This window comes from Hyaena hyaena, unplaced genomic scaffold (genome assembly GCF_003009895.1).
Source record: "Hyaena hyaena isolate Hyena2069 unplaced genomic scaffold, ASM300989v1 scaffold_242, whole genome shotgun sequence".
NCBI lineage: Eukaryota > Metazoa > Chordata > Mammalia > Carnivora > Hyaenidae > Hyaena > Hyaena hyaena.
In genome coordinates, this window is record NW_024080869.1 from 166,346 (window position 1) to 187,182 (window position 20,837).

The window sequence follows — 20,837 nt, forward strand, 5'->3', positions numbered from 1 at the left end:
TCTTAGAAGACAACACATTCATTATATTACTGTGGTCAGGCATCATTATGACCTTGGTTTAGACTAATGGTTTAAATCATACCAAACCACAAGCAAAAAAAAAAAAATTAAAAATAGATAAACTGGATGCTATTGGAATAAAAACATTTGCACTTCAAAGTATACTATGAGGAAAGTGAAGAGGTGACCTACAGAATGATAGAAAATGTTTGCAAATCATATATATGATAAAAGACTTGTATAAAAATATATCAAAAAGTCTTATCACTCAACAATAGAAAAAAATAACACATTAAAAGTGGGAAAAGATTTGAATAACATTTTCTTCAAAGAAGATGAAGAAATGGCCAATAAACACGTGAAAAGATGCTCAACAACATTAGTTATTAGGAAAATGCACATCAAAGCCACAGTGAGATACCTCTTCACACTCAATAGGATGGCTAAAATAATTTTTTTTTAAATGTTTTTTTTTTTTTTAATTTTTATTTATTTCTAGGAGAGAGAGAGAGAGACAGCATGAGCAGGGGAGGGTCAGAGAGAGAGGGAGTCACAGACTGAAACAGGCTCCAGGCTCTGAGCTGGCAGTCAGCACAGAGCCCGACGCGGGGCTCGAACCCACGAACCGCGAGATCATGACCTAAGCGAAAGTCGGACGCTCAACCGACTAAGCCACCCAGGCGCCCCTAAAATAATTTTTTAAGATAGCAATTATTGGTGAGAATGCAGAGAAATTAGCACTCTCATTATATGACTGGTAAAAACTGAAATTAAGTCAGCTACTTTGGAAAATGGTTTGGCCATTGCTCAAAGTCTTAAAGAATTACCATGTGGTAGCAATTCAATCCCTAACTATATCCCCAAGAGAACTGAAAACATGTCCACATAAAAACTTATACATTGTTGTTCATAGCAGCATTATGCATAGTAGTCCAAAAGTGGAAACAAACCAATGTCCATGAATGGATGAATGGATAAACTATTTGTGGTATAAGCATACAATAGAATATTATTCAGCTATAAAAAGTAATGAAATATTGACATACTACAAAATGGATGAATCTTGAAATTATTATTAAGTGAAAATAGCCTGATACAAAAGACCACATATTATATGATCCTGTTTACATGAAATGTAGAGAATAGGCAAATTTATGGAGCCAGAACGATTTGTAGTTGCAAGGGGTCATAGGATGGGGGAGCTAGGAAGTGACTGCTAAAGGGTTTGGAGTTTTATTTCAGAGTGTTGAAAATATTCTGGAAGTAGACAATGATGGGGTGATAATTGTGCAACTTTGTGAGTACATTAAAACCTACTTAACTCTACCCCTTAAAAGGTGAATTTATGGCACATAAACTACATCTCAATAAATCTGTTTAAAAAAAAAAAATTTGTGAATTTGAGTCCTGAGTCAGGCAGGCTCTTTGATGGCTCAGAGCCTGGATCCTGCTTCTGATTCTGTCTCCCTCACTCTCTGCCCCTCCCTTGCTCATACTGTTTCTCTCTGTCTCTCTCTCTCTGAAAAAGAAATAAACATTAAAAATTTTAAAAGGAACAAAAAATGATGAGTTTTTTTAAATTAAAAAAATTAAAAATGGAGAGATTTCTTTTATGAAATTCTTCTGCTCAACTCTGGGGAAGAAAAAAAGGTTAAACACACATGTTGATACAATAAGAATATATAATGGGAATTATCCAAAGGTTGTTTGTGACTGAAGATTTTAAGGTCCATAGAAGCATGGAAGCATGAGAGGATCTATTCATTAAAAGCATTTGTTGGATTCCAGGAAGGGAAGGGGAAGCCAGTTTCTACAAAGAAGGGCTAATTGTGTGATGGAGTAATGTGGAGATAGCACAGCGGGGGATGGCAAAGGATAAGAGCCTTGAGTTCAGGGGTTGGGTGGGAGAATCAGGGACAGCAGTTGTAGTTGCTGTTGTCTGTAGAAGAGTCACCTGTACACTCTGAAAGTAGAGCCATTTATTGCAAGATTGTGAGAATGAAGTCAAGACATGGGGCAGATTCTTATCCTGAGGATGTGCATCTAAACTCTAGGAAGGCTGTGCCTTGGGCGCCTGGGTGGCTCAGTTGGTGAAGCGTTCAACTTCAGTTCATGTCATGATCTCATGGTTTGTGGGTTCGGCCCTGCAGTGGGCTCTGTGGAGCCTGGAGCCTGCTTCAGATTCTGTCTCCCTTCTCTGCTCCTCCCCTGCATGTGTTCTTGCTCTTGCACACGCTCTCTCTCTCAAAAGTAAATAAATAAACATTTAAAAATAAATAAGTAAAAGGGCTGTGGCAGAATTAAAAAAATAAAAAAGTCATGGAGTTATATGGAAAACAACGTTCCTGAGTGTTAAAGCCCAATCATTTTCAAATGGTAGTGTAAAGAGTAAGAAAAAGTCCCCCTGTTCCTGCCAGACACACGCAGGAAGATAGAGATTATAGTTTTATATAAGATGACATCTACCAAAAAAAAAAAAAAAAAAAAAAAAAAATGACATCTACCAAGCATCGCTTGTACTCTCTTATGATAAAACGGGTAATGAGCTAAGAAATAGGGGAAAGGTAAAGAAGACGTGTCCTCTGNAAAAAAAAAAAAAAAAAAAAAAAAAGATGACATCTACCAAGCATCGCTTGTACTCTCTTATGATAAAACGGGTAATGAGCTAAGAAATAGGGGAAAGGTAAAGAAGACGTGTCCTCTGGGCATGGGCATTTTTAAGGACTAACTCTTGTCCTAACTCTCACTCTTCCAACTCCTAGCTTAACTCTTTCCTCCTCTTGCTAGTTAAAATGCATGACATTTTTATTAGTTGGCTCCTTTTTATCTCACCACCTTCCACCCCCACTGATCTCTCAGCCCACTTTATTCTCCTTCAAATTCTATCACTGAAACATCTCTTACTAAAGTCACCAATGATTTCCAAACCATGTTTCCCTAAGGATTTCTTGTTTGGTCATTTGCCAGCATTGATCAGTATTGTTCATGGCCTGTTTCTATATCACCTCATGGCCCTCCTGTCTGCCTTTCTGCTTCTCATTGCTTTGAATATATATATTCCCTTTGCTGACCATTAAGTGACTCTGTCCCAGGTTCCTTCATAACTGCACAGCCTTTTTAGGTGATCTATTTTCCAAGCACTTTTTAAATGAGGTGACTTGCAAATTACATTTATCAGACTCTTTCTTCTTTTTTCTCAAACTTTGTTCATTTTTAAAAAGTATTTTGGTTATTCCAGTCCCTTTTGCATTTTCATAAACATTTTGCAAATTCATGTTTCACCCTCCTCAAGAAAATTGCTGCTTTTTTTGAATGGGATTGATTGTGTTTAATCTATGGATCTGCTTGGGAAGAATTGACATATTAATAACTTTAAGTTCTAATCCATTGATATGCTGTATCTCCCCATTTATTTGGGTCTTTTTTGATAGCTCGTAACAATTTTTATAATTTTATGTGTACATATTTTGTCTATGTATTGTTAATGAGTAAGAATACTTGTTCTTTCCTTTGAAACTGTGTTATTTTGTAATTGAATTTTTCAGTTGTGTATTAATGGTTTATAGAAGTTCTTTGAGGTTTTCCAGACTTAATTCTAATGTTTGGGGTGTGGGGTTCCAGCACACAATACCCATGTCAGCAGTTTCCTTTATTTATTGAGATGGTCATATTTTTCTCTTATTCTGTTAATATGATAAATTACATTAACTTTTGAATGGTTAATCAACACTGCATTCCTGCAATCAATCTGATTGTTTTATTGAGTGAATTTTATTATCTTTTTTTATATTGCCGAATACAATTTGATAGTGTATTTTAAGGAATTTTTCATCTCTATTCATGAGAGATAATTTATCAATGGTTTTCTTTTGTTGTCATGTCTTTGATTTTTAGGACAACTGTGGTCTTATAAAATTGGTCAGAAAGTATTACTGTTTCTTTGAATTCAGAAAGAGTTTGAATCAGACTGATAGTATTTATTTTATACTGTTTGATCGAATTGATCAAAGATCCTTATCTGGGGCTGGACCTTTTTAAAAAAAAATTTGTAAGAAGGCTTGGAATTATAGTGTCAGTTTGGTAATCTTTGTTTTTTTTTTTAAAGGTATTTATCCATCTCATTTAAGTTTACAGATGTATTGGTTGTTCATAATATCCACTATTCTCCTTTTAATGTATGCAGCATGTTTGCTTTCTCTTGTGGCTTAATCCTGGTCACAAATAGTTTTTAAGAAATGGCAGGTTTTGGGGCTACTGAGTGGCTCAGTTGGTTAAACATCTGACTTCCACTCAGGTCATGATCTCACGGTTCATGGGTTCGAGCCCACGTAAGGCTCTGTGCTGACAGCTCAGAGCCTGGAGCCTGTTTCAGATTCTGTGTCTCTGTCTCTCTCTGCCTCTCCCCCACTCATGCTCTGTCTCTCTCTGTCTCAAAAATAAATAAACTATTAAAAAAAAAAAGAAAGGGCAAGTTTCAAGGTCCATCATTTACATGATGTTTCCAATTCATAATTGTGGTAATATCTTTTCCAGGATATATTTTCATATCAAAGATGATTTTAAAGTTTATTTAAAATAGTGGAATAAATGTAGTGTGTGTGTGTGTGTGTGTGTGTGTGTGTGTGTGTGTGTATGTGTGTACATGAGCTTTCCACAGTCAGATGGTTGAGCCTTTCCTAAGAAGTCAGGGAAAGACCTTCCTATGTGGACAGCCTACCTGGATTTCTAATGCCCTTTTGTATGATTATTATTCCTTGTAACTAGGCATATACTGAAAAATTTGCTGACTTCCATAATACATTATGTTGAAGCTTATAAATGGAAACCTTACATCAGAATGGGAAGGGATGGGTTTTGCAGTCAGACAGGCCTGAATACTAATTCTAACTTGTTAGATGGAGACATGGGTATTTTATTTAAGCCTTCTCAATGTCTGCTTGATCATCTATAAATGGAATTTGTAATAATCTGCTTTTAGTAGCACATTAATGATTACTCAGGACTGTACATAGTTCCTGATGCTCAGCTACTATAGGTGGTTTCTAGTATCATTATGCAGACTTTCTCTAGACATGTGACATAGCAGTGGAAATATTTGTAGGTCTCCTCAAGATGAGTTCAGGATTTAACATCTTTTGTCTTTATTTAGGTCCTCAGCTAAAAGACAACATTATCACTGGTTTTGTTTGTTTTAATTCTGATGGCAGGGACCATAGCCATTTTCCCTGTGGCAGTTTCTCTTTATGGGAAATCTGTTTCTGATGGTTGAGGAAGTTATCAGCAGCAGGATATTGTTTCTTTCCTTCAGGGGAGCACTCAATAATAGAATTGCTAAAGTTTAAATGATCTCTCAGAGATCATTTAGAAAACAGTTCAAGATCATTTAGCAGACATTTATAGGGTTACTCATGCTAGAGTGTTTTTGGAACTTTCCAACATCCATTGCGGCTTCTCCTCAATTATTTTAAAAATGACTATTTAAAAAAGAGACTCACAGAGGGAGAAGGATTCTCACTGCCTCCCCCAACCAATAATATAGATAAGATATTTAGGATCACTGCTATGTGAAAGGTCAAGTCTACAAGACAGAACATACAGAGCCAGAAGAGAAATAATTTATCATCTGTTTTTCTATTTAAGGGCAAGTTTTCATTAACTTCATGTGTTTCTTTTTGAGAGAGAATAGCTATTGGTCAACAGAAGCTTGATATTAATTTGTGTGGAAATCAAAGTAAAATTCTGTTTTCAAAGATTTTGTAACATACTTGGATCTTGTGATACATAGCAACAGAATCCATACAATGTCCATTCTCATAGAGCACAGGAACACAATGGTCTGTCCTGGCTTGCAGCACAGAGATAAAAGCAACAATTGAATAATCTTAACAGAACTAAGGTGACCACAGAGTGAGTCTTCCTTAGAATGAGAACATGGTTATGGTGTGCTTGTTGGCACATTTTCCTCTAAAAAATTAAGCGTGCTGAATTTTATTGTTTTGCGCAGTAAACCCTATCAATCTTCATGAGCTTATAATTAAGAAAATATTATACTTGGAAGGACTCCCTGCTATTATCAAATAACTTTGAAAAGACATGGAAAAGTACAAGTTGTATAACTCTTGTTACAAATTCCAGCTATTTGAAATGTTAATGTAAGACCACAAGGGATTCTCGCTGTTTTTGTGTGCATTTTAAAGAACCAGACTGGAACACAAAATTGGTTTCAAGCATTTCATAACAATAAATTGTAAACAATGGAGAACATTTGATTTTTTTTTAGTCCCTTCATTCAAGGTTTGCATTGGCCAAACCTGAGAAACAAAGTCGGATAACAAGCACTAGGTAGTTAAGTCCTATCTATCCGGCTGACAGCAGATGGCAGTAGTGATGCATGAAAAAATCCATTCAGGTTACTTTTGCAATTACCTACAAGGTTTTCCCTGTCTTTAAACTGAGCTATCTGAACTGCCTATTAGCCACCCATCCCATCCCACCCCCACTCTCTGGCAACCATTGGTCTTTTTGCTGTCTCTCTAATTTCACCATTTCTTCAGTGTCATATAGTAGGAGCTTTGTCAGATTGGCTTCTTTTACTTAGTAATATGCATTTAAGTTCCCTGTGATTTTTCATGGCTTAATATCTCACTTATTTTCAGTCCTGAATGATATTCCATTGTCTGGATATACAACTTCTCTCTTTATAAAGAGATAGCTTTTCCATTTGCAGCTCTCTTAGACCTTGACAACAATGGGATGTTTCAGGGACACCTGGGTGGCTCAGACCATTAAGCATTTGACTTGGGCTCAGGTCATGATCTTGCAGTTTGTGGGTTTAGGCCCCGTGTCGGGCCCTGTGCTGACAGCTCAGAGCCTGGAGCCTGCTTCAGATTCTGTGTGTGTCTCTCTTTCTGTGCCCTTCCCCCCCTCCTCAAATAAACATTAATTTTTTTTTAATGGGATGTTTCAACTTTTCTTTTCCACTACAAATCCTATTTGACACTCAGCTCTATTACTCAAGAACATACTTAACTCAGAAAACATTCTGAGGGAAACAGATCTTGAGGCCTGCCTGGACCACAGGCATCCAGAACAACCTCCTTCCTTTATCTTCTAGTTACTTCTCCAAAGTGAAATGTCCCTGTGTCAGATGGCAATAAAGATTTTCTGCTCCTTTCAGATCCCTGGAACATCATCTGTAGTTCAGAGAAAATGGAAGCCCCTGCAGCCTACTTCACAGCCTCGAGGGTCGGGACAGCAGACCAAGTCCAGGATTAGTGCTGTGGCCGCTGAAATAAAGCAGATCCGAGCCAGACGGAAAACAGCCCGGATGCTAATGGTTGTGCTTTTGGTGTTTGCAATTTGCTATCTACCGATTAGCATCCTCAATGTGCTAAAGAGGTAAAGTTCATCTGTTCTTTCAAAGTAAAGTGGCTGTCATTTCTCGCTTTTTAATTAAGTACTTTTTTTTCTTTCTTCTTAAGCCAGAGAAAAATCTAAGCCCTTTGCCTAGAAAGTCGTCAGGCCAGATAACTGAATGTGTTGTGACTAGCAGGTAAGGCAGGTGGCATTTTTAGAGTGCTCAGGCTCTACATGCTCTTATCCATGGAAATTCTCTGTTGAATGGCAGACATAAAACAGATGTCCCCTGACCCCCTTAAGCTAATTGCTGAGCCTTAGATGCAGAAAAAATTCTAATGCAAAAGAAAGGAAGGAAGGAAGGAAGGAAGGAAGGAAGGAAGGAAGGAAGGAAGGAAGGAAGAAAGAAAGAAAGAAAGAAAGAAAGAAAGAAAGAAAGAAAGAAAGAAAGAAAGAAAGAAAGAAAGAACCACCTCATTTACAGCTTTACAGCTTGGAGTTCTTTTTTGATCAGAACAAATGGGTTTTCTAAAATCCTGTTCTCATACATAGGGAATTATGACAGAATTCTATGTAAAAATACAAAAGAGATAATGTTTTGTTAGCATTCTCAGTATTCTTAAAAGTGCATTTGTGAACACACACACACAAATGGAATTAGGACTCATACTATGCTTTAAATGTTTAAAATGAAAAAGAAAGGAAGGAAGAAAATCAATTTCCTGAAGCATTGAATTAAGCTCAGGTTGACTACTAATAAAACTAAAAGAAAGAAAAGGAAAGAAAAGAAAAAAGAAAAGAATAGAAAAGAAAAGAAAAGAAAAGAAAGAAAAGAAAAGAAAAGAAAGAAGGAAGGAAGGAAGGAGGGAAGGAAGGAAGGAAGGAAGGAAGGAAGGAAGGAAGGAAGGAAGGAAGGAAGGAAGGAAGGAAATCCATTTCCTGAAGACACTGAATTAAGCTCAGGGTGACTATTAATAAAAATGACCACAAAACTTTTCTGCAAGAGAAAAGTTAAGCCGCAGATACACCGTTAAGTGAAAACAATTGACCAACATGAACAGCCAGTACAGGGGCCACAGTCCACATGAACTTCACAGCCAGCCAATTTTATTGGGAATTATCATAACTGTTGCAAACAGACTGGCCCCAAGGTAATAGTAATTTTGTTTATAATAGGACTTGGAACTTAAACGGGATTGCTCCTCTCAGTTTTCCCTGATTCAGAGTCCATATCCTTTTCCTCACACAGCTGGAGACTCCGGAGAGCGGCAGCTTTGGCTGGAGTCACGAGCGCTAAAGGTGGTATAGCCAGCTGCAAAGATTTCTCATTCTCCTTGGCCCTTGTTTTTGAGCGCTTAATAACTTTTTCGATGGAAAGTGAACTTTTTCCTCAGTAATATTATTTAGTATAGACACAGCCTCAAGGGTGTAAGGTTTTGAGCAGTATGTATCCTGGAGACGGATCCTGACTCACAAGAAAACGATAGTGACTTTGCCCTCCAGAGCTTTTCATAGTTCCTCTCTTATTTTCCTGGACCACAGAAATCCCATACAAATTTATTCTGGTCTTTGGCTAGATGATGTTTCCTACGCCTAAGAGCCTTATAAATATGCTATGATACTGAATGATTTTCTCCTCTTTAAAAAAATTTTTGGACTTCGTAGTGTGTCTAAGTTCGATGAAAGTCAAACTCACTGCTCTCTGGATTGCTCATTTGGATTTCCTGCATCCTAGCATTTGTACCTGTCCTTTAGTTAGTTCCAAATACCTACTTGTCCACTATATTTTTCTTATTTTTTCACCTTCAAGATCTCCTTTTCCAAGGGAAATAAATGGCTAAGAAGAAAATCTATAATATTGTCAATTTTTTTTCTTTTAGCATTCTGCTATTTTCCATAAAATTTGGGGGGGGACACTTTAAGTAGACCTGAAAATTATTTTTCTCTTTATGAGCATTTTCTTCAAATGCTTATCTTTTTATTTGCTCTCATAGGTTATGCTTGTGGTTTCTTTCTCTCACCACTGCATACCTAAATCCTTTTTCCTGGAAATGTTTTTGCTCAACTAGTCAAAAGCAGCTTCTTTAAAGGAATTCTAGTTTTTCTAGGATTTCAAAGATATATTATGGTGGAGGGTCATAACAGACCATTACTTCCATTTGTCCATGTTTTTTTCACTCCATATTATATTTTTGTAAAACTCTAGTACTTCACAGAGCATCACTTGATTACAGAAATGCAGATCTATCAAAGGCATCATCATGTATAATCAAATTACACAGTCATTGATAGAGCCTCTGGCAGGAAATGCATTATAATCTTCAGCCTATAAAATTAATTTCTGGATGCTTACAAGTTACCTGCTATTGTCTAGTGAATAGAATTTGAGAGAGATTTCTGAGTATGAAGCAAATCATAAAAATGATGTTTAAGGATAAAATAAACAAGTGTTTTTCAGAGTTTAAAATAGTAAAGATTTTTCTAATGTGTTTCTATTTATTTTGAGAGAGAGAGAGAGACAGAGAAAGAGAGAGAGTGAGCACAAAGGGAGGAGGAGCGGAGAGAGAGGGAGAGAGAGAATTGCAAGCAGGCTCTGTGCTGTTAGTGCAGAGCCAGATGCGGGTCTTGAATTCACAAACCATGAGAGATCATGACCTAAGCCAAGATCAAGAGTGGGACACTTAACTGAGTGAGCCATCTGGGTGTCCCCGGAGTTTAAAATAATCAACAAAACACTAAAACTCATGAATTTTAAGAAATTACCGGAATTTTACCTACTGAAAACTAGTTCCTCTCTGGCCATAATGAATTCCCAGAAGGCAAATTTCAACAAGACTGGGGAGGTTTTAGTTGAAGAACTGTGATACTTTGATCCATGTACAAAGGCAGGGGGAAGAAGTACTCAGAGACTGCAGTTTAGGAGTGCTTTTTAAATGATGCCCAAAAGAGAATATTAGCAAACATTGTTCAATGGTATTTAGAAACAATATGAAAGAAGAGACATAGATATATATTTAACTTCTGTACTCTTACCCACCACAAATAGTATTGCTTTTGTTATTAATGAGAGAGAGACAGAGAGAGAGAGAGATCCTTCTCTGACCCAGTTTGGCTTTTAATTTACTAATCGTGCCATCGAGAGTTTGTTCCGGTACTGAGGTTTTTCTGAACCCACCATGGTACCATAAACCAATGCCTACTGCAGGGGGGAACAGGGCTTAAGCAGCTTCGATCAAGGGCTGTGTTCACCCTTGAATTTCATTATTTGCAAGGTACTTTTGAAAATCACATTGGATTTTCTGTCATTGTTTTTTGGTTTGTTTTGTTTTTCCTACAGAGTGTTTGGGATGTTTACCCACACAGAAGACAGAGAGACTGTATATGCATGGTTTACATTTTCACACTGGCTTGTATATGCCAATAGTGCTGCGAACCCTATTATTTATAATTTCCTCAGTGGTGAGTTTTCAACTGTTCCTTCCATGCAAACCACAATTCTAACCAAGGGCTAGAGATCAATGACCAGAGGGTGTTGAATACTCTTGAAATGTGTAAAGAGCTTAATTGGTATATAATGAGAATTTTTTTCTCCTGATGTAATTTGAGGGTTTTTTTCCCCTTATGAGAGGGAGCACCTGTTACCTAGTTCATCAGAGAGTATCATCAGAGAGCAATTTTCCCCATAAAAGTTAAAAGACATGTTGAAACAGGAAAGTGAAAATTTTAAGAACTGGATAACACAGTCCTGCTTGCCAAACATTAAACTTATGATCTACCAAAATGTAAAATAATTTCATCTGAAAATAAAACAGACTTGCTATATTATTTCCTTGGACAACACTGAGATTGCCTAATTGAGGTTGAACTGGAACCCTTCCACTTTTAGGTATGTTTCTATATTTATATTTCTCTCATGAGTTACACCTCTTGGGTTTATCTCAAGGTTTCTCACTGACTACTGAGAAAATGATATTATTCCTAAACAACACACAAACTAAATCATACACACACACACACAGACACACAACTGATTTAATCTGTCTCTGTTTATTGAACCAACATAATTATAAAAATCATTTAACTAATTGTTTTATTTATAAACATTTGCCTGGCTGACTTCTAAAGCTGTGTTTTAATTAGCTACATCTATACACTGTCTTCTTCTCTAATCGGTTGGCTATTTCTTTCTCATGCTATCCCCAAATATATGATACCTTTATATGGAAGAAAAAACAATTCATTTTATGGTATATTTAATAAAATATGTGTATTTTCCAACTTCCTATTTAGCCTTGCGGGTTGTATAGGTTATTACAATAAAAGACAATCCATCAATAAGATTTTTTCCAGGAACTTTTCTTGTTTTTTCTTGATCATGGCATATACCGTATATATACCTGCTTGATTTCACCTTTCAGAGATTCAGGTGGTGTATATTTGAGCTTAATTTTGTATTCTGTTGCCCCTTTTCATGTTTTCCCCTGCCACATTCAATAACTGTCTCTAAAATAAAAAAGGCATTAGGTCTGATATAACCAGATACAGCTCACTGCTCATGTGCTGTGTTTGAAGGGACAAGGGGCCATGTGGAGTTGTGGCTTCGATAGCAGTGAAGAAGCCATTGCCTTAGGGTTAGGAAATGACTAAGGGCCTGACCTTTGCACTAAGCAGATAAAACCCACTAGGATATTGTAGGGAGAAGTATTTGAATTCAAGGCCACAGAAGCTAGTCAAAGTGCTATCTGAGGTTTGAGTGAGGCAAGGGAGGTGGCTGATAACCACGGGGGGCTTGGCAGGTGCCTGATATTTTCCTACACCTTTGACCCTTCATTTCTCCTGTGGTCACTCAATCACCCAGTTTGCTAATTGAGGCTGAGAGAGAGAAATACTGTTCCCAGTACTGTTCATTTCTCCTTAAAAAGATGATTATTTCATTTTCATACATCTCCAGTTTCATGTCAGTAATTTTAAAGGCAATAAATAACTTCTGAGGTTGATACTTTTAGTTTTTCATTCTGCTTTATGCTGATAATGGAACTTTAGAGATTTTCTACATATTTTAAATTTTTTTCTAGATCCTTTGTTGATCTGAGTGTGCCAATAGAACAGTTTCTTCAGAGGACAATGCAGGGGTAATTTCAGTATAGTCATGGCTATATACAGCCTTCATAATTTTTGAAGTTATTAAATATCTCTGGACATCCTACTAATGGTCACTTTTATTGGAGTTATCCAAATAACCCACATTCACAAATACAGAAGGTTTGACCCCTGAAAGAATAAATCAAACTCCAAACATCATACATGAAAAGCAGTTACATTATTTAAGGAAATACCTTTTTTCAGGAGTCTACCAAGCTTCTAATAACACAGTTTTCTATTCCTATTCCCCACTTTCCCTAAAATGTTGTATCTCATTGTTAGTGTTGCTCAAGGGAGCAACTCATTTGTACCATATTCATGGATTTGTTGAAACATGTATGCATAATTCCTTTTCCTTTCATTCTCCCCGGTTTGCCAGGAAAGTTTCGAGAGGAATTTAAAGCTGCATTTTCTTGCTGTTGCCTTGGAGTTCACCATCGTCAGGAGGACCGGCTCACGCGGGGCCGAACCAGCACAGAGAGCCGGAAGTCCTTAACCACCCAGATCAGCAACTTTGACAACATATCCAAACTCTCCGAGCAAGTTGTGCTCACCAGCATAAGCACACTCCCAACAGCCAATGGAGCAGGGCCACTTCAAAACTGGTAGAACATTCTTTCGTATTACAGGGATATCCAAGTAAAACTATTCCTTTCTAAAGACCTCTGTACACACAAACTTTATTATCATAATGATCTGACGCTAAAATTACTTTGTGGACCTTTTTTTGTTTTTTTTCCTTCTTACTCTCATTTTAATCTATTGCTCTTTGTAAATTAAAAAAAAACAAAGTCAGTTTAATATAATTTCTCCACTTTTGATTTAAACGTGTTAGAAGTCTGACCTTCAGCTGAATTTATTTCAGCCTATTTCACTTTTAGCTTCATGTATTATGATTTATGTCAATTAAATGTTTGAATATTTTTAAATTCTAATTGTTATTTTAATCTCTCACCTTCAGATCAACTGCAAAAAATTGCCAAAAGTAATCCAATGATTTTCTTTTGTCAAAAAGAAGTGGTAATTACTAACTCTGCATTAACAAGAGACATGTTAGTTGACTTCACAGTTTTAAAAAAGTCTCAAAAGACTGTCATTATGATGTACCATCTGAAAGAATATTTATATACAAAATAGCATATTATATTAGATAACTCTCAAAAGTTATATTTCAAAACTGTCTAAAATATATACTATTAGGCTTTATTTTCCATTAATCTTCTCACCCATTTACACACTTTTCTCAGGTTTGTAACCTTACCATTGCTAACATTTCTCATCTCAACATATGGCCAGTAAGACTGTATTAAAATAACAATTTTGGAGTAACTACAAATACATAACAATCTCCATCTCTAAGAAAATACTTCAACATTTGAGAATCACATAGGACTCTTCTAACCAATAAAAATGATGCAGTTGACCTTGCTGGATTAGATTAAGAATGCAATTTACAGAAGAAAGGGATAGCACAGGGACTACGAAATCACATCTGGGTCCCGTTTTGGAGGCAGTTATTACTGCCATGGAGATTCCTTGGTAAACATTTGCATTTATTTACATTTCATAAACATTTATCACATATTTACAAAAGAGCACCCACTGTGCTAGGTGCTAGGGAATGAGGTAGGGGTGGATGTACACGTGCCTTCAAAATTGCTCTAGGTTACTGAGGGGGACATGTTGATAGAGTTTGCAGGGCAACAAACCTCTCTAGGGGACAAATTTGAATGTGGGTGAAGCAGTGAAGCAACCCACATGGGACATAAACAGTAGAGTTGTGCTGTTTCTGCTTCATTCAGTGACATGGTCAATGTCCGCAGACTCTGTGTAGACCGGCAGGTGGCTAGAATGTAAGGGCTGGCTCTTAGCTCCCACCCACATGAGAAGCCACCCAGCATATTCTGTACAAATGTGAGATCTGTGATTCAAAGCACTGAATATCTCAAACTTGTCCCTCTGCAAAATTCTTCTAATTCAAATACTCACTTCAAAATTGAATTAAAAGTAGAAGAGATATTAATGAAAACTGTTCTTCTGCTCATGTGATAGCAGCAGATGTCCTTATTTTACTGAAATAAAAGATGTGGAGAACAATATTTTTAAAAGATTTTATTAGGAGATAAAAGTTATCTTGTTCATTTCTTACTACTTCCCAACTCATCACTTTCCGAAAGACGTAACACAACCAGATTATTGACAAATTGCTTTCCTGTTTTAGAACGTGCGACCACCATGTGTTTTTTCCTAGTCAAAGTCAGAATGACTCTTGTATACAAGTTTTATCAAAATTAAATTGTTAATTATGAGAAAGATGTCAACAAAAGCAAAGTGTTATAACTCTCTCCTTTCTTCCCTTTGTACATTTGAGAACTTTCTTATCTATGCTACATGAAAGGAGGGTTGTAATTTTCAGATTGTGATGGGAGCTAGCATTTTAAATAGTCTGAGGGTACTTCAAGTAATATTGATAATATGCCTTAATGCCTAAATAGTGTCTCAGAATAAGAGCTAAGTTACATAGATTGTAATATATCTAGTTCCTTACCATTTAAGAAAGACAGGGATTGGGAGAAGGAGAGCAAGACAGAGGGAGAGAAAAAGAGGCTCATAGAAGCAGCAGCTATAGGATGGCAGGTTAAGGACAAACTCAGAAGTCAAGATTCCTTTGCTATAAATCAGTGACTCTCAAAATGTGGTTTCTGAACCATCAACATCAGCCTCACCTAAGAACTTATTAGACATGCACATTTCCACCCTGTCTCAGATCTGCTGAATCAGTAACTTTGGAGGTGACACCCAGAAATCCACATGTTAACAGGCCCTACAGATGATTCTGAAGCACCTTCACATTTGAGAACCACTGCTTCAAACCCCACCTGGCACCTGCTAATTAGCCCATGCAAAATATTTTACTGCACAGCTCTCTACAGCAAGCACGATCGTCATCACTACCAGCAGCATGGCTAGAGGTCTGAAAGAAGAGGCTGTGTGTCAGTGGTGAATGTCACTCACTGTCATCCTAGGCAAAGAAATAGTGGTTTATGAAACAGTGACCCCTGTGTTACGAACGCAGGGTCAAAGACTAGCTGTAAAGCACTTGTGTACTTCACAGATACCTGGATGACTTGAGTTTCTAACTAAAACTTTTCAAATCTCCAACTGTACTTACGCTTACTAAAGGCTAAGCCTTGTGGAAGCAGACAAAATTGATCTAAGAATGATCATTGCCTGGAAGGAAAAAATAAAAACAACAAAAAAACATCAGTAACTACTGGAAACTGTCGTAATGGACTAGCGGACTATGCAGGTTGCTTTCAATGTGTTGATACAGGAATCCTTCTAAGAGGCTTGGATTTAGAGTGGTTACCTTACTAGGACAAATGGTAAAGAAAGAGGTGTTCCCCAAACCTGCCAATCTTATGGAACAAAGGGTCAACTACTCACCTCATGATATGCTGAATAACACAAATGAGAGACTTCTTACGAAAAGAATGTGTTGCAACTGTTTTATGCTATAATTAGACTATCGCTCTTTTTTTGCTATGTTTCAAAGATTTAATGTAAAATGTCATTAGTGTTACTGAAATTTTGTTATCAATAAGGATGTGATCATTTTATCTAATACAGAATGCATTTAAACTTCATTATTTCTGAATTTCTACAAACCATGATATTTGATATTTGAACTCATTCATCCTCAGGAAGAGAAGACTCCCAGTTTCTGAAGAAAATGACATAAATTCTCCAAGGCTTGGAGTGTTTCTTGGATGTTAAATAACTGTTATAAACCATTGATGAGTTAATTGCAAAAGTGTTTAACATAGTGATATTGAATTCCACTCCCAGTGTACATTGTTTTATCAAAGATACAGGTAAATACGTTTATAAAATGTGGCCTGAAAATACATAAACCTGAAATATCATAATGAAAAGCACCCAAACATGCTTGTGGACACAGATTGTGAGGAGGGCTATTATCATTTTAATATCAGTGTAATAATGATAGAATCTTGATAAAAATTGATAAAAATCATAATCAACTGCATTACAAAAAAATCTGATTAGTCATTACAATTTAGAAAGTTTTTCAATTCCAGTTAATTTTACAACAGACAACTTTTCTACTTTCTACAAGTTGCAAATCAAAAAAAGTAAATTCCATTAGTTATGAACAATTAGTTTTCAAATGGCACGAAGCAAAATAATTGATTTTTTAGAGATAATATGTAAACAAAAATATTGTTAGTCTATTCTACTACTTTATGTACCTCAGAAAATGAAGTGCAAAGGCATGGACAACACTGTTATCTTCCCAAATTCAAAAAGGATTGTTTTCTAGAATACTGCTGCAATTAAAGTGGGAGCAAAAAACTCCCTCCCATTTGCCACGTATTTCTATTCTCTTAAATTTTCTTTCTCAGTTTTGGGGTTAGAATGTCTTTGAAGTTTTTCCTGAAATGTATTTCTATAACTGTTGTATCCCATGTGTGTGATACCATGTTACTGTTTAACAATTATCTTACACATTTAAAGTTCTTTATGCCTGATTTACTGTGTCTTCATGAAGAAATTTCTATCAGATCCAATGGGATTACATGCCAACCACTGTGAAGGATGCTCATTATGCAGTTTTTAAACAATTTTTTAAATATTTATTTATTTTTGAAAGAGAGAGAGAGAGAAGGAGACACAGAGAAAGCATGAGCAGGGGAGAAGAGACAGAGAGAGAAGGAGGCATAGAGGCCGAAGTAGACTCTAGGCTCTGAGCTGTCAGCGCAGAAACAGACACGAGGCTCGAACTCAAGAACCATGAGATCATGACCTGAACCGAAGTCAACCACCTAACCGACTGAGGCACTCAGGTGCCCCTCATTATGCAGTTTTTAACTAAAAACTATATTGAGAGTTCTATAATCACATTCACACTGCCCTCTCTATTGTATGAAATATCGTGTTGTTGTCAGTTGGATATGTTGGATATTCACTCATAACTAATGTCAAATCTTTGCAGTTAAGGATTAAATTAAGCCCTCTGGTGCAGTGCTTAATGATAAAAATATTTTCCCAATAAGTTTATATAACCAGGGATAATCATGATATAAAAGGTTTTTAATGTTATTTTTAAGAGCAGGTACTAAAATAAGATTAATACAGAAATGTTTCATAAAAATTATTGAAAACCATTTGCATATATCATTACATTTTGGAGCTTTTATCATAGTCAAGATTTGAATCTCGTTTTGATTTAGACAGAATGATGACCTCGTGATTTTCAGTTTATTATTAGACTAATAAGTATGGCTTTTCTATAATTAAGCAATTCTTTTTCTTGGTCATTATATATAAAACTTTTAGGGTTCTTTTAAGTTAGTGATACATTTTAAAATGTATATTTTCTGGGGTTTTGTTTTTACATCCTAAATGATTCTGATAAATGACAGAATCAATTGCCAAGGACTTTTATTTAAAAATCCATTTTTATTCAGCACTGTTTATTCTACCTGGCATTGAAAATGCAGCCAAAGTAAGTGGGCAAGGTAAATAGTTGGCTCCATATAGGAAAATGTGATTTGAGTATGAGGTGGTTCACTTTCTAAAGACAAAGTGACACTCTCAGCATAGAATCTTAAGACCAGCTATTTCAGGGGTAAGGGTGTTTTGCTTTGCGTAATCCATTATTATAGACGGGGTACTTGGCGATTCCTCCTCTCAGTGTCAGCCCTGACGAGAGGTAATTCATCTCCACTTTCAGCTAGGTCAGTGGCCGTGAATGGGAAATAGGTAACAGAGGACAAGTTTCTTGAAGCACCTCTTTGGCCTTGCTCTGCTTTTACTATTTCTTCACTCCCCAGCTGTGGTCCTCATCCCAGACTCCCCAACACTAAGCCTGAGCAAACCTCCCCCACAGCCTGCCTTGCTCTATGCAGTTCCCTGTCCTTTGTTCAGCTCAGCCTCAGAGGTTCTTGTTATTTCCTGAGGTGAGCCACTGCAAGTGGTTAATTTGAGAACAAATGAAGCAGAGCTCAAGGATAAAGAAAGAAAAAACTGTTTTTATATCCAAAAATTATAATTTTACATCCTCCCAAAACAAGCTATTTCTTTTCTTTCCAGAATATCTGTTTCTCAGTGGCCTGTAGGAGCTTTGTCAGCTTCCATTCCAAGCCCTAGCTAAGCTTGCTGCCTCAACTTGGAAGGGAACCCAGCTTTGGGACACTCAGGCCAAGGACATGGAAGGTCACCAGGGATAGATGCCCGAGGAGGCAATGCTTGCATCCTCTTTGGAAAGAAAACATCTATTCCATCTTTTGGCTTTTCATAAGTCCAGCCGCTATGCAATAGCAGAAAGATAATAATACTGAACTAAAAAGAAACTCTTGTTTATTATGTAATCAATTTCTTTTTAAGAAAAAGTGTTTGTTTATTTTGAGGGAGAGAGAGAGTGAGTGCAAGCAGAGGAGAAACAGAGAGAGAAAGGGAGACAGAGAATCCCAAGCCATCAGTGCAAAGCCCCATGTGAGGCTTGAACTAATAAACCATGAGATCATAACCTGACCTGAAACCATTAGTTGGACACTCAACCGAGCCCCCCAGATGCCTCTGAAATCAATTTCTAAGTAATTTCACAGCATATTAATTTACATGATAGTTTCCAAAGGGAGAAGGGTATAAACGAAATGTTTGTTGCGACAGGGAAATCTTAACAGTGGGTTGCATCATGAAGCTTAATTTGTTGCAGATATGATAACAAGGAAGGTCATGTCTGGAAAGAAATGATGCTCTCTTTCATAGGGACCACAGATTAAAAATTTCTCATTATATGGCTCAGGTAGATGAAGTGGAGAACTGGCTTATAAAGCCATTTCTAGATCATGCAGAATATTCCCTAGAGATTGGGAAAAATTGTCATTTTAGAGTATTACCGACACATCAACACATATACACATATGTATGTATGTGTGTATAACAATGATTACATATATATGTGTGTGTGTATGAGATAGATATATATTATTTAGTCTAAGAATGTCATGTGTGCTAATTGCATACCCCAGGCTTTTAAAGATTTCCCATCTTCATCCTTCATCTGTTTTACTCCTCTCTTGGATTATATCTTTTAGACTGGTGGCTAGTTTTCCTCTCTTATACAAATACCTAGCTTTCATATTTTGGCTATTCTTGACAGCATTTTCCCTAAAAAACCTTTCTTTCTTTCTTTCTTTCTTTCTTTCTTTCTTTCTTTCTTTCTTTCTTTCTATCTATTTATTTAACTAGTATTCATAGAGTTATAACAATTTAGGACAAGTAAAGAAAAAAGAACTCTATAAACTGCCTATGTCCTCCAAAATTCTATATAAATAATCAATAAGAATTTAAGATTCTTGATGCCACAGACTTTCTCTGTATTGTTTACTGCTATATCCCTGGGTCCTAGAATGATTCCCAGCAATAAGAAGTTGCTTGTGAAATATGTCTTGAATTAATGAATTAATAATAATTACATGGCAATTGTTTCCCCAACTCATCTTTTTGTTTCATTTTTGCCCATTTCTTTCCATGTGCTCTCTGAAACCCCTTTTCCGCTAAGAACAAAAGGCTCTATTTTCCCAGAATCTACACTGATCAGAGCTTTTGTGTGTTTTTTAAGCCAAAATTAAACCATGTGTTGAGCACACTGATTTCCAATCTGCAACCACTATTGAATTGGGAGATAACACCAGTGTCCTCCTTGTCACCCGTCCTAGGCCCAGAAGATGACTTTTCCATTTATTAGTATGGCCCTCCCAAGAGCTTTATCATCATTGATGTCTCTCTTTCACAGGCATTGTCAGCCTCTTGAGCTCCCCTCATTTCACATGCATTAGCTGCTAGCTTGACGTCACACTGTCCAGCCCCAGGTCCATGTAGGTGATGCACCCAGCATCCAGCTCTATACTGCCTTGGTCTCCTTAATGTGAAACACTTTGATTTCTGCTGTTCCTCACAAAACCACTCATAGTTTTGCTTAGTGCAGCTCATAGGTTGTACCTTGCGCCTTATTATTCCATATGACAGCATATCCTCCTCTGAAATGTAGAACTCTGATAACTTTTTCTCATCCAAACATTTATTATCCTTTATTCTCATACTTGTGTTCCTACTATAACTTCCCTCAAATCCAAATGGACTACTGAATTCTTCACCTTTTCATTTTACCCTAGTTTATTAGTCACATCTTGGATTACCTTCTTTCCCATCCAGAGAAAAACAAGATCATCAGGCAGTATTGCACTCATTGGTTGACATTATTATTTTTTTTTAAACTTTTTTTAAAAATTTTATTTATTTCTAGGAGAGAG

General features: G+C 36.6%; 1 protein-coding gene across 1 annotated transcript in view; it reads left to right on the plus strand.

The window, feature by feature from the left end:
* Positions 1–15,476, plus strand: part of HCRTR2 (hypocretin receptor 2) — a 106,416-nt gene extending 90,940 nt beyond the window's left edge. Inside the window, exons 5-8 of the mRNA XM_039244321.1 lie at positions 7,178–7,398; positions 10,694–10,815; positions 12,878–13,106; positions 15,425–15,476. Coding sequence (XP_039100252.1) covers positions 7,178–7,398; positions 10,694–10,815; positions 12,878–13,106; positions 15,425–15,476 — 624 coding nt within the window. The remainder of the gene's footprint in view (positions 1–7,177; positions 7,399–10,693; positions 10,816–12,877; positions 13,107–15,424) is intronic.
* Positions 15,477–20,837: the final 5,361 nt, after the last annotated feature.